Source organism: Aspergillus bombycis (assembly GCF_001792695.1).
Source record: "Aspergillus bombycis strain NRRL26010 chromosome Unknown contig00014, whole genome shotgun sequence".
Taxonomy (NCBI): Eukaryota; Fungi; Ascomycota; class Eurotiomycetes; order Eurotiales; family Aspergillaceae; genus Aspergillus; species Aspergillus bombycis.
The window spans coordinates 356,743-370,546 of record NW_019170016.1 but is presented as its reverse complement, the minus strand read 5'-3'; the positions used below and the strand labels follow the sequence as shown (position 1 = coordinate 370,546).

The 13,804-nt window shown below is 51.9% G+C and overlaps 5 protein-coding genes across 5 annotated transcripts; 2 read left to right on the top strand and 3 right to left on the bottom strand.

Moving 5' to 3' along the window:
- Positions 1-181: 181 nt before the first annotated feature.
- On the top strand, positions 182-1,757 carry ABOM_002064 (putative oxidoreductase; the record flags this gene model as incomplete). Its single annotated transcript, XM_022529194.1, has 4 exons — positions 182-264; positions 319-758; positions 815-992; positions 1,463-1,757. The coding sequence occupies 4 exons, from the start codon at positions 182-184 to the stop codon at positions 1,755-1,757; spliced, it is 996 nt and encodes a 331-aa protein (XP_022392352.1).
- A 435-nt stretch (positions 1,758-2,192) lies between these two features.
- ABOM_002063 (acyl-CoA dehydrogenase family protein) lies at positions 2,193-3,660 on the bottom strand (the record flags this gene model as incomplete). Its single annotated transcript, XM_022529193.1, has 3 exons — positions 2,193-2,366; positions 2,425-3,398; positions 3,474-3,660. 3 exons carry the CDS (start codon positions 3,658-3,660, stop codon positions 2,193-2,195), a joined length of 1,335 nt encoding a protein of 444 aa, XP_022392345.1.
- A 419-nt stretch (positions 3,661-4,079) lies between these two features.
- On the bottom strand, positions 4,080-5,033 carry ABOM_002062 (phosphotransferase family protein; the record flags this gene model as incomplete). Its single annotated transcript, XM_022529192.1, has 2 exons — positions 4,080-4,776; positions 4,828-5,033. The coding sequence occupies 2 exons, from the start codon at positions 5,031-5,033 to the stop codon at positions 4,080-4,082; spliced, it is 903 nt and encodes a 300-aa protein (XP_022392346.1).
- Positions 5,034-5,658: 625 nt separating this feature from the next.
- On the bottom strand, positions 5,659-7,221 carry ABOM_002061 (putative endoglycoceramidase; the record flags this gene model as incomplete). Its single annotated transcript, XM_022529191.1, has 2 exons — positions 5,659-6,687; positions 6,742-7,221. Coding segments are annotated over 2 exons (1,509 nt in total), but the record flags the coding sequence as incomplete, so codon positions are not given.
- A 1,436-nt stretch (positions 7,222-8,657) lies between these two features.
- Positions 8,658-10,108, top strand: ABOM_002060 (saccharopine dehydrogenase family protein; the record flags this gene model as incomplete). Its single annotated transcript, XM_022529190.1, has 4 exons — positions 8,658-8,847; positions 8,901-9,048; positions 9,101-9,173; positions 9,230-10,108. The coding sequence occupies 4 exons, from the start codon at positions 8,658-8,660 to the stop codon at positions 10,106-10,108; spliced, it is 1,290 nt and encodes a 429-aa protein (XP_022392348.1).
- Positions 10,109-13,804: the final 3,696 nt, after the last annotated feature.

Here is a 13,804-nt window from a genome sequence, read left to right as displayed (position 1 = left end):
CCCACCTTTCCCCTCGGACCTGCCTGTGGTTGCCCTAACGAAAGTTTCTCTCTCAGCACTGGAGCGCAATTCTGCGGCAGAAGCACAGAAACTGCTTTCGGCATGTCAAGAGTGGGGTTTCTTTCTACTGGACATGGAAAGCTCAGACCAAGGAACTAGAATGCTCCAATATGCAGAAGCAATGTTTGACCTCACGGCTGACCTTTCGGAGGTGGACCACGAATCTCTGAATAGGTATCACCACAAACCACCCGATTTCACACGGTATGTGCTGCTCTCCTGCTGCCCTCTATCACAGCCGACTAATGATCAAATCAGGTATAAATCCATTGGGACCACCAAGACAGAGCCCGGAAAGTTCGACCACATCCACGTGTACTCGGTTGCCCAGGATGATATGCTAGGAAATACCTCCTCCGAGCCCCAGCTCCCTCACCCAGGGACCATCACTCGCAAGAAAGCCCAAACCCGCGATTTTATATCCCGCAGTCATGCGGTGTTGGATCGTGTTCTCGCCAGCCTAGATACCAGCCTCGGCATTACCCCAGGAACTCTCTCAGCGATGTGTCCACCCACGGAACCCTCTGGCACCCTCGTCCGTCTCATCTGGACCCCTCCCAGCGCCCAACAGCCCGACTACCGTCAAATCTCCTTTGGCAGCCACACCGACATGGGCATCATGACATTGCTCTTCAACGTCGCGGGCGGACTCCAAGTCCTCCCCCCGGGCGCGGCCAACGTTGACGCGAACTGGCAGTGTATTCGGCCGGAGCCGGGCTGCGCGGTCGTCAATGTCGCTGATACCCTCGAGCAGTGGACTGGGGGACTCCTGCGCAGCTCCCTTCATCGGGTCGTGATGGCCCTGGAGCCCAGGCGATGGTCACGCGGAGAAGTGTGGCGTATTTGCTGCGGCCGAGACAGGATGCGTCGTTGGCACGCTTTGTGGGGGGCATTGTCCCGCCGTTGCAGCCTGGAGAGGAGAATGAGACAAGGTCAGTCGATGAGTGGAATGAGTGGAGATCAAGGCAGATTCTGCAGGGGCAGTTGAAGACTGAGCATCAGAGTGAAAGGGAAAATTGAGATCGCAGGTTGTTGAAGGATCCGGGCCAATAGAGAGACAGGCTTAGGCACCGATGGCTACTGGGAACATAGGAACAGTACATGTAGGCTGGCACAGAGAAATTGCTATCCATCAAAATCGACGGTGTATGTAAGGTCACTATATAAAGAGCCCAAGTAGCACCTGGCACCTGCATCCCCGGACCGCAGGTTCACAACTTCTGAATCTTGAAAGACGGAGGAATAAGAACCGCTGTCTGATGACTGATCGCAATTAAATCCATCCTCTAATTGAATACGAAAAGCTCCATATCCAATCGCCCATTCAGAATGCGCTTGCATTCGTTTCGCAGGTAGAGGCAGCGGACGCCCTGAGGAGGCAGCCGTTGCCTGATCTCCGTAGACATCATGAACGAGACATTGTATCACCAGGCATGCAGCCCCATCCATTGCCGGAGTCGCGGCAGGACCTGCCCTTCGGTGAGGGCTTCGATCGCGATTCCCCGCCACTGTCTTCTGTCTCTAGTGGAAGGAACTGGCACTCCAGGAATCGCAGCTGGTCCGCAACCCAGGCTATCGGCCGGATGTACAAGCGTGTCCTGGAATGGGCGCGAAGAATCGCCCGAATAGACGACCTGTCTGGGGGTGTGGTCGCTGTCTTTGGGGCTCAGGCAGTTCCTCTTGCGCTTGACGTTTAGACCCAAGAGCGGAACGTTCGGGCACGGGCATCATTACATCCACACGACTCTCGGATGGTAATATGGGGCCGCTACTCGCGTGTCCACCGTTGCCGTCGCCGACGCGTTGCCCGGGAACTTCGCAGCGGCGTATCAAACGACGGACGGCACGGCGTTTATCATCCGGTGACGTGACGCGCGGGCCCCAGGCACCAACCAGAAACTCACCTTGCAATGAATTTCGTCCTCCATTGTACAGATCGTACGATCTCAGAACCGTCGCCGGTAGCGCTGGCGACATACAGCCTTGATAGGCGAGTTAGACGTCGTTCCGGACAAGACTCTACCTTGCAAGCACCTGTATAGCTACACGTTGATTACTTACCCCTCGCCAGAAAGATAGGCTGGATTGATTGCGTGGTATGGGCTACAGAGACAATATACGGGAAAGCTTATCTACAGCTTCGTCTTTGCCTTTTCACGCCCGGCCTTTCCCTTGAATCCAAACAAATATGCCGCAACCTTGCGGATCTGGATCTCCTCTGCGCCTTCCGTGATGCGATACCGGCGGAAATGCCGATAGATATGTTCGAATGGGTAGTGGCGCGAGTAACCGTCACCACCATGAATCTATCAAGTCAGCCTCGCCAAGAATAAATCCAGAAACGGAACAAGGGGCAATTTATACCTGAATCGCTTGATCGGCAGCCTGACAACACAACCGATTCGCCCAGAAATTGCACATGGCGACTTTATCACTCAACCGTCTTTCGATCGCGATCCACGGCTTGTCCGTTGCCTCGGCCACCACCCGATCCATGTCGCAGCTCGTCTTGAGGATCAACAACCGCAACATCTCCACCTGGGTCATGAGCTCCACAACCGGAAACTGCACCGCCTGGTGATCTGCCAACTTCTTTCCCTCGCCCCAGATCGTTCGATTGCGTGCGCGCTCGATGGCACGCTCGAGACAGAACTTGGCCGCTCCGCACGAGCTGGCCGCCTGTCGGATGCGGTTCTCATGCACAAAGGTCTGCGCAATCGCCAACCCCTGGTCAATGACCCCTAGAACCGCCGACTCGGGCACCCACACCTCGTTCAGGGTTACCGTTGCGTGGTCTGTGGGCATATTCAAGGTCCACTCGTAGCTGGCGATCTCAACCCCTTCTGTCTCCCGGGGAACCAGGAATGCCGTGATGCCCTTCGCGGATCCATCTGGGCCAGACGTTCTCGCGAAGATGATCATATGCGTGCAGTGATGCGCGCCCGTCTGCCACTTCTTCGCACCACTGATTTTGAACCCGCCCGGCACACGCGTCGCTGTCGTCGACATGAAGGTCGCGTCGCTGCCGTGGTCGGGCTCCGTGAGGCCGAAGGTGGTGCGAAATTCCCCGTGGAGTCGCGCGGGGATAAGGTTGAGTTTTTGCTCCTCCGTCCCAAAGTGGTGGAGCATCAGGATATCGGGAAAATTGCCGACGATGCTGTGTTCGTTTTGCAGGTCATTAGCGAGCCCTAGACCACCACCGTACGTCGGGTGGGAGGCCATGTGGAAGCGCGTGGCGGACATCCATAGGTTAGTGTCCGGGTGGCCTTGTCCACCATAGATTTTTGGGAGGGCAAAGCGGAAGAATCCGGCTTCGTCAGCAAGACGGCGAGCTTGGCCTGGTGCTTTGTCAGTATCTCTCTACAGTTGAAAGTGGTAGAGACCGGCATTGGTAGGGCTGGGAAGGGGTGTACTTAGTAAATCCTCCCATTCTGGCGATGGGAGGCCGCCCTTAACCCAATCTGTCCGGGCATACTCGCGGCGATGATCGAAGAAACGGTTATTGTCTTCGGAGTGCTGGAGAGGAAGGATGGTCGAGTGGATGAATTTGTCCACGGAGTCAAGGTGGGCGACTAAGGGGGCAGGCAGATCGAAATTCATGTCCGCCCAAGGGTTTCTTATGGTCTTTCCGATCGATGTTGCACTCAGGCGTAAGGAAGGTTCATATTCATACTAGTTCGTTGTCGAAGTGCCGTGATGGATACCTATATTTAGCCTAGATTCCGCTCCGCACGGTGTGGTTCAACCCCGCAGCCCTACCTCGGTCGCGGATCGGCCGCTCGGCTTCTCGCTTGAATTGAACCAAGCCTGTTAACTCTGGCTAGCACTAGGAGGAGTATGAGTGCTGTGGTGACAAAATTACGGTCCACGGCGGCGTGTTAGGAGACAACGATGTAAGTCTGGGGGTTTCAAAGCAAAACTTCGAAGTATGGAACTAGTGATTATGCGACAGCAGGCTCGTTATAGGAAAAGTATCGCCCTTGCCTGATTCAGAGTCTAGAAAAGAGGAGCAGTCCTATTTACAGCTTCTTCTCGCGGGTGGAACTGTCGCGCAGCGTATTCACTGTTTCCCACATTATCTGCGCTCTGGTACCAAGGCTGTCCGCCCATTCTTTCGCGCCCGGGCTCTTCGATTGCCCGGTCACGTATCGTGCTGCGATTCCTTGTGCGATGACACAACCTCGAAAATGAGCGAATGCGATACCCCAGTCGAGGTCCGACTTTGCCTCGTATCCTGATTCATAATACCACCTCAAACACTGCTCTAGACTAGGCAGACCTGGTATATCGTTCCGAGTTTGGTCACGGAGTACCGGCGCACCGGGTCCAGAGTCTTGGAAGATGGGAGACAGCAGATGAACAATATCTGATAAAGGATGCCCGATGGTTGCCATCTCCCAGTCTAACACCCCGATTACCTTTGGCTCTGTTTTGTGAAAGACGATATTGTCGATCTTGAAGTCGCCGTGAACGATGGTAGATCGATCCGGAGGCTGATTCGTCTTGAAAAAGCTCGCAATTTCCTCCAGATGTGGGAGTTTGCCAATGGGGACATTCGTTTTGGCGTCCACAGCCTTTGACTGGCTTTTTGCTATCGCCGTAAAAGTTCGAATCTGGCGATCATAGAAGTTACTATGCTTACCCAACCCCCCTACACCGACCGCATTATAGTCGAGGGTATGTAGTTTAACAAGAGTTCTCACTGCATCCCGCCACCTATTTCCGGTCAGCCCGTGAGACAGAGTCATAAGCTCCATGGATCCTTACATCTCCGTGCGGTGTTCCGCTGTCACTCCCGGCATGTAAGGATCTGTGATAAATCGGCCGTCCAAGAACTCCATAATGTAGAACGCGGTGCCGATTACCGTCGGATCTTCGCATAAGACGTAGACCTTGGGTACTGGAACCTCAGTCTGCTCCAGTGCGTGCAGGATACGATATTCGCGCTCGACTTGATGCGCCGTTTTGGACATGATCTCGCCCGGTGGCTTCTTTCGAAGCACATATCGTCGGGACTTCGCATCTGTGAGTAGGTACGTCGGATTGGACTGACCAAATCCGAACTGCAGCCCACAAAACGAAACAAAAAATATTTAATTTCTGCTCATCCTCTATGAGGGCAGTAACAGATAGTCGGGGGGTAGCTTAGGTACCTGCTTGAGATCAAGGGGTCGCGATATTGCTAGGTTGTGTTGCCTAATATAGTGTTCTAGGGCAACCAGGTCAATGGGTTGTCTGACGGGGCCGGCCATGATGCCCTCCTTGATGTCTACTACTTCTAGCTCTATCTCCGCCGGTCTTCCGTGCACATATTAACTTATATACGCCCCTCTTGGCGCCCTCGGCTGTTATTGAATTACCCCGCTTTGGTGATAATGCCCTCGGACGTGGAGATACGGCCGTCGTGTACCTTCGTGCACGGCCTTTGATAGAAACCCTGGCTCAGGGGGTGAGTGAGTGGTAAGTACTTCTCTTGCGTAGAAAGATCCCCGCACAGGAGCATGGCTAGAGTCAGGATGTATAGATTATATTTGGAGGCTGATCTTAACTCCACGATTATGAGTATTTAGGTTCCCTAAAGGCAAACTATGGATGTTGTTATTTACGGGTGACGGTGACCGAGATCTCGGTGGCGTCCTTGATACTGGTCGATGTGAACAACGCCAAGGTGCGCTTGTCAACTGCGTACTGGACCACGCTGCCCTCAGGCGAGACCTGGACACTATATCCATTGGGGAACGTGGATGGGGGCAGGATGATCTCGGTGGGCGCGTCAATATTTGGATCAGACGTGAACTGCAGCTCGAAGGTGGCCGAGCTCTCAGAGAAGCCGAAGCTTTTTGGAGTACCAGCGACGGCAGCCGGGTAGGCACGGCTGTAGTGCGTTGCTAGCTCAGGGTATGCCTGACCAGACGTGCCATTGTACAGGTTTTCGTACGCCCAGCCGATCCAGGAAACCATCTTTTCGTCGGTCGCCGACATGGCTTCTGCGAGGTCCTGCATTTGCTTCTCATCGCCCATCCAGAACGTCAGCTCGGTCAGCACACCGGTCGTCTTCAGGCGCTCGTTGTCCTTGCGGCGGTTGTCGAGCGTGGTGGAGATCGATCCCATTTGCGGCGGGTGGTAGTAGTGGAACGAGTGCACTGACTTGGAGCCGTCCCCGAGAGGGACGTCGTTGAACCCCGACAAGACGTCCAGGGTGGCGCCTTCGAACCAGATGAGCGTGTCCGTGTCGACCGTACGGATCTGCTTGGTGGCGCGGTTCCAGAGCCCTTCCAAGACCTTGTGGTCGGCCACCCCAGGCACCAGGAGTGTCGGGTCGGCCCAGGTGTCTCCCACCCACGGCTCATTCAGCAGGTTATACCCGACCACATTGGTCGTCGTGACATACTCGGATGCCAGCTTCTTCCAGTACGCCGCGAATGCATCGCCCAGCCCGTCGTTATTGTTGTATAGCCGCCCAAACGCATTGCCCAACGCGACCGACGTGTAGCTCAAAGCCCAATCCACAGTCCCGCACAGCGACTCCGGCGATGGGAAGCCGCGTTCATCCACCGGGAACGGCGTCGTCTTGAGAGGAAACGGATACATCTTACCACTCGAGACCCAGTCCTTCTGCGCAAACCACTACAGAGCCGTGTCAGCATCAACTGAGGTAATTTGCCCCCTACGTCTACTTACGTCCGGTGCGCCGTTGCCACAAAATTGCCGCGCCAGGCAGTCCTGATGGACGTCCACCAGAACATAAAGGCCATGGTCCTCAGCCATCTTGGTCTGCTTCTTCATGATATCCAGGAAGGTCTGGTTGTACTCCCCACGGACAGGCTCTGCACCCGCCCAGCTGTGGCCCAACCGCACAATGTTGAGACCCAAGTCATGCAGGTTTTGGACATCTTGCTCGCCAAATGAGGAGACGCCCGGCACCCACTCCAATGGCCGATGCCATGGTGGCTCCTTCATCACGACATTGGTTCCGTGGAAGAACCGCGTCCGGCCGAATTCATCGATGATCTGATGCGTGTCTTGGTTGACCTGCTTGATACGGGACATGCCCGGATGATCCTGGTACCAACCCTCGGCATCCTGAGCCCACACGCCCGCCGACGGCGTACCGACCACTGCTAGCAGCGATACAACACCAATCCGATTCAACAGCATTCCACTGAAAGGATCCCGTCAGTCCCGGGCGGAAAGAGGAAAAGTGGGAGTGGACGAAGAGAGCAAGTGTCAATCCGAATCAAGGGACTACAGAGAGGTTATAAATGGCCCACGCTTCTTTTTACATAACGTAAACTAGGGTTACATTGCTACTCCATCGCCTGAAGAATTAGACGTCGAGATGGCCTACAGCCACCCCAGAGCTCGGATTGGGCCGTGGAGACACGTCGCAGGGTCTAATGAGAAAAGCGGGTCCAGCTCGCCTATCAACCACCGTGATGGCTGCGGGCAGGTAACATTAAGAACGGCCCAGGTGGGCCACCAGCACTGTGACTTCGCACCCCAAAGGCATCCCACACTTGCATATGTACTTCCGTAGCGCCTACAGCTCTCGCGTCGGAAGCGAGAGCATCTGTGATTGTCGGCGGTTGTAAGCGACTCTCAGTTCTTCGTCACCCGCCTTTACCATTACCGTTGGGAAGGAATCCGATAGCGTGAGCTGATATGCGACCAATCTACCACAGATGCCGTTTCGAGCGTGCGTTGTAGTGTGATTGATTTTATCTCCGATCCTCGCTTCGCTATCAGCAGGCTATTAATTACCAACAATGGTACGGCTTCAGTTCACGGCACAACAGATCAAATGAGTGACATGCGCTGCAGAAGCGGTTTTATGGATCTTGCTTGCCAGGGTGCCACTTTTCAGGCAATTATACGGCCGTCAGATGAGCTGGAATTCGCCATGCTTATCCTTGGGCCGTGGGGCAGTCATTTCAGCAGATGTAGGAGTGTTCCTTTTCCCATGGTTGGGGCAAGGCTACGGAAAAGGGGTCACAACGACCGCTAGTGCCTAGTGTCCGATCATAATACCTCGGCCATTAGGTCCAGAGTCCATGCGCCCTGTTCGCATCCCCGGAAGGCCCCACTTGTCCCTGTCCGTGGATCCCCATTCCAGAACAGATAACCAGATCTTCGTGTGTGCGCCGGGCAAATGGGGGAGCCGAACCGTGTACAATCAAGTCAGAATCCGTGACAGGAGCACAGCAAAGCAGAGTAAGAATGGATCCCAGGTGTTAGAAGACCTAGTATAGAATCTCGCAAATATATCTCAATGCGACTAGCCTGCAGGTTGGCAACGCAATCCTAGTCGCTAGCCACAATAGGGTTTCCCATGCATTAGTCCTATAATCGGAGGAATTATCAGTCCGATCCTTCGGGCGATCCACATGTGATGCTATCCGCAAGTCGAGACAGGGATAGCGACAATCGATTGTTAACCAGACTCTGGGGAAGCAGCTTCCCCACATATAGTCCAGGAGCGGTGCTCCGTGCCCATTTATACAATCATGGCCCTCATCGTAACATGGTCGTTTGCTTTCCGCTGCTCTGAGTTGGAATAACTCGCGTCAGATAGCTTGAGCCTGTTGATCAATTGCAGAATGACTTCCAAACGCGAATACGACTTGATTTTGTTAGGTGCAACTGGCTACACGGGTATACTCACGGCGCGGTATATTTTCAAGTCGCTACCACCTGACCTGAAATGGGCTATTGCCGGGAGAAACAAGGGAAAGCTCCAGCAGCTTGCTCAGTCTCTAGTGCCGGAAAGCTCTTCTAGACAACCACCTCGTCTGTGAACGCCAAATCTCCATTCAGCTTTGCAAAAGCTGAATTCTGAGCAGATACCCTCATCGTGAAGCTAGACCAGACTGAGCTGAACGACTTGGCAAAGAGGACACGACTCGTTATATCGACTGTGGGCCCATTTGCGCTGTTTGGCTCGGAAACCTTCGCTGCCTGTGCTCGAAATGGAACTCACTACTTAGACTGGTAAGTCTCCAGTGTGCTAAAATACATGACCAAACTGACAATGGATGTATAGTACTGGAGAGGTGCCCTGGTTGAAGGACATGATTCAGCAGCACGATCCCGTCGCAAGAGAGAACGGAAGCATTGTATATCCCATGGGCAGGATGATCGCACGGAGATGTTCGTAGCTGACTGCACCCAGATGATTCCGTGCTGTGGCTTCGACTGTGTGCCATCCGACCTTTCCACTTGGGTTGCGGCCAACTATATCCGCCGCCATTTCGGCACCCAGACTGGCCGTGTTGATGTATGCATCCACAGTGTCCAGGGCGGAATCAGTGGCGGGACATTGGCGTCGGTTCTGCAAGCGTTTGAGCTTCATTCCCTTCGCCATCTCTACAAGGCCCATGCCCCCTATTCCCTATCCCCGAGGCGACCCGCACCGACCGTGCCCGTACAACGAACTAGTATCTGGACCAAGCTTTTCGGATTACTCTGGATCAGGCAGCTGGGCTGGATGGCGTATCAGCCACAGGGACCGGTTGATCGAGCCATCGTCCATAGATCTTGGGGCTTGTTAGAACCGACTACCGTTGCATATGGCCACCGGTTTGAGTTCCATGCTTGGTTTAAAATCTGGGGACCCGTGGCTGCGATCTTGTGGCATTTGGGAGGATTAATATTGGCGCCGTTGATCCTCCTACGCCCCATCCGAAAGCTACTTCCGAAGCTTTGGTATGAACCCGGTACTGGTGCAAGCCAGGATAAAATTGAGAAGAATTGGTTCGAGTATCGATGTGTTGCCGAGGCAGATACCGCTACTAAGGTGAAGCCAAAAGCCTTGGTTCGGATGCGATACGAGGGTGATGCATACATATTCACGGCTGCTGCCTTGGGAGAAGCAGCACGAATTCTTCTTTGGCAGAAGGATACATGGGCGCACAACTTTGGTGGTGGTGTGTTGACCTCCGCCACCCTGGGAGATCACTATGTCTCTCAACTACGGGCTGCTGGGGTGACCATCGAGGCTCGACGCGACGATCCAGCATTAAGGGGAAAAGATCCTTTCACCAACGTTTGAAATTGCTGTTGAGGATGCGCCCGGGGGTCTTCCGGTAAAGGCTTGATGTCGTCATTCTATTCTATATTCATACGAATAGTTATGTTTTCACTACTGTCTGCGGCAAAGTCGAGCCCCAGTTATTTTGATCCGTCCACGTGCATCTTCACCTATTGCTAGAATCAAGACGCGGATCGGGTTCTCATCTCAATACTCTCGCTTGCTTAAACTGGTAGACTGGCAATATGGTGTTAAAAATGGTACTAGTCTCACAGAAAGCATAGCCATGAAGTTGTCAAGACAGTATATAGTAACAATGTTTAAAAGGCAGCTTGAACAGGATCTTCATTTTGGCATGTCAGCCAGGATTCAGCAACCAGTTCTGTGCCAAATAACTTGCTGGCTGTGGCTGCGCTGCGTGGAGACCCGAGAAAGAGGACCTGAATGTCAACCACGGGTTACCAGGTTAGTACCGGAGATAGTATTCCCCTCTTGAGTCCCTCCTTTGAATCCGATAATAGCGGCAAACAGGAAGTGGAGTGTTGTAGTGGGTACGACTGACTCTAGAGACCCCCTATGCACGGACTTGGATCTCTTCTGTGGCACTAAGGGACCGAAGCATGACGATCGCCGAGTGCAATGCGGCCGTACTCTGCTAGTTGTCCAGCTGCATTGCTTGATGTAGCTGTCATTTTGCAGGGCAGCGGCGAGGAACCCATACGGCTAAGAGTATCTTGGAAGATCAGATAATACAAGGAACCGCCACCAACGGCCTTTTATCACCAATATAGAAGGCCGCATGCGACTTGGCACACATCATTATGCCTAATTATACACACATCTCCATCCTTTGGCAGTCGTATGGCTCACCTAACCGTATAGCATATTGTTTGGTCGAGGTCGGCCCGGAGTGCGCGTGAGGTCTTCACGGCACCACAGGAAAGGTTAGTCCTAGATGGTTGGCACAAATCCGTGTCTATTCAGATGTCAGCTGCAAAATCGACTGATTCCATCCTCTGTGAAGTGACATGATGTCCGAGCCATCTTAGTCATCATGACCATTGTATGCTGGGTATCGTAGAGCAGCGTTAGGGTAGATCTTCCGACAGCTGTTACGCTGGTGACAATAGAATGTAAAGAAAGTTCAGTCAGTCCACCTCCAGATTTATCCGTGTTCCGGGGCAATATGTCTGCATATGTAATTAACTTTCGCATCCATCCTGTACCAAAGTAATGGGTTGGGCGGGATATAAATAACTTTCGCTCACTTGGGTCCTTGTGTTCTTGGCTTCGTATTCGACCCTTTACACGAAGCTGTTCCACAGCTTTCGTGCCAATGAATTATATTGTCCTCAAAAGGACAAATCTATGACGTTTAGAAAAGTACAGATTACCGTAAAGAACTACATCATGCACCCAGAAGGGGTCAAATGTTCTTTTGCCTTCAGGATACAACCGGCTAATCTAGAACACATAGGATACCAAGTACGGGCGACGAGTCAAAATACCTTGAGGGGCACCAGATATAGAGATCTGTATCTTTGGATACGATGGTAGTTTGAGGCAAAATATACCAAAAGGATCCGTCTCTGCGTTTCTCTCTCAGTTCTCTGGTACATCTCCAGCCAGCTTGACCCTGAGAAAACGCCGAATTACGAGATTTATCATGGCTATCTGGTTATAGACAGATTTACTGCCATGCATTAATATACCAGGGTCCAAGGTAGTATCGTATTGGGAAAGTGGACTTTAGTATGAACGGGGGTCTAGATCAACCATGTTGAGTTAGCCTAACTATGCAGTGGTGTGACAACGCCTTCTATACACCTTTCATTGGCCTTGATTCAGAACCGCTCCTGAAGTAGCTACTGTGTACCAAAGTCCTTGGGCATCTCCAGGGCTATATGCTTTTGACTCTCGATAACGGACATTTCGACCATACCACGACGCCTCCTCTGGCCATAAGGCATAAATACCTCCATCTCTCCTCTCCACGATGGTCCTCGACCCATCCTTCCAACCCGGACCTTAACCATCTTCCCTTCAAACAAGCTTAGTGAACAACATCATGTTGCTGTTTAGCCTTCTTACCTATACCGGCCTAGCAACTGCTCTGACCTGTACCATTATTGGTCCAGGCTCCGGCAATTGCCGTTCCTGCCCAGCTGATGACTGCGAAATAAAGCAGAAATTCAACACTGGAAGCCGGCAGGAGTTTAAGTGTGTCTGGCCTGATGGCGGACCGGTTTCTGGCAGAAAGTAAGCTTGCCGGTTTGAAATATCATTGACCTCATGCTAATGGTGACCGTTCCTCAAGACGCTGGGGCTATAACCAGGATCGTGACTGCTTTGTATCAGAAGTAAGGCTTGGAAGGTGCAACATCAGTATGTTTACAACATGTTTCATACCTACCTCAGGAATAACTAAGGCTCACGTTTTATAGACTCCGTGACGGATTGTGTTGTGGGCTTCGCTCAGGGTTTTGCGCCCCCTACCTAGGCTTCACTTTAACCCGGACATTCTCACATCTGGAATCTCGGATCACCCTTGCAGGCCCCCAATTCTTCTTTTTGTTTTTGTTCTTTGTCTTATTCTTCTGCTTTTTTATTCCCTTTTTCTTTTTCTTTTTTCCTTCTTTCCTTTGTGATTCTCGGGCCAGGAGTTCTTTGGAAAGTGGACCGTTTCACCTCGCATGGATGCTAGTCAGAAAATCCCATATTTCGTCCATAAATAGTATACGTCTGATACCGAACAGCTAGTTGTATGTTACACAATATAGCATAATATTGCTTCCAATCAATTCTGCAGACTGCGACATTTGTCTTCCTGAAGCGACTCGTCCATGATTTAGCATGCTTCCATGCCTCTTGGTGTCAAGGAAGCTTACTTAATAGCTCTTGTATGGGAGATTATTTGGCACCCATGTGTACCCTTGGAGCGTAAGATGTGTAATACAGCTATGTATCAACACAAAGCCGTTTTACACAATAGCAGGCGACATTTCCTTGACACAAACCATATTTGCACGAGAAGTCAAACGGCAGGGATTATGCAGGTAGCAATATGTGTATACTCTGATGCTCTTGTTGAGGAAGTAGCGTATAATGTTTATTCTCATCATAATAGATAGGTAAGATTAATCACCTGTTAGTCATGGTGCATAAAACACTCGATAACTGAGAAGAAACTACCCAGAGAGAGTAGTAAAACCTAACTGTATACAAACATATCGATACCACTACACACACACACACACACACATGCATTTGTTTAAAACCAGAAATGACAGTGGAGACTATCTAGATCCAAGTATATCGCAGGTATAGAGGAGACCCCACATACTGATAGAAGGAATTTAAACAAGCTTTGCGCTGTTGAAAGAATAAAACCGCCCAGAGCTGTCAGCAACCTTGTAGAGCCGAAGTACAACCACTTAACTGACGATGGACCTTTCCACCTCTCTCCCTATCCTCGTCTTCCATGACTTTGTAACTTCGGCGAATAAGGTAGGGTTATTGGCTTAAGGTCCCGACGGGTTCAAACATCCGATGGCGTTCTCCACATGTGCAAGACTACTACCTCGGCTGTGGAATTGAAGCCATGCATTGTGTGCAATCACGCTCCCACTCGTCCCTCTCATCTTATATTTGCTGCTGCCAAGAGGTTCGTATAATGCCATCGACAGAGACTTTCCCTCAAGCACGAAACGTTAAGAT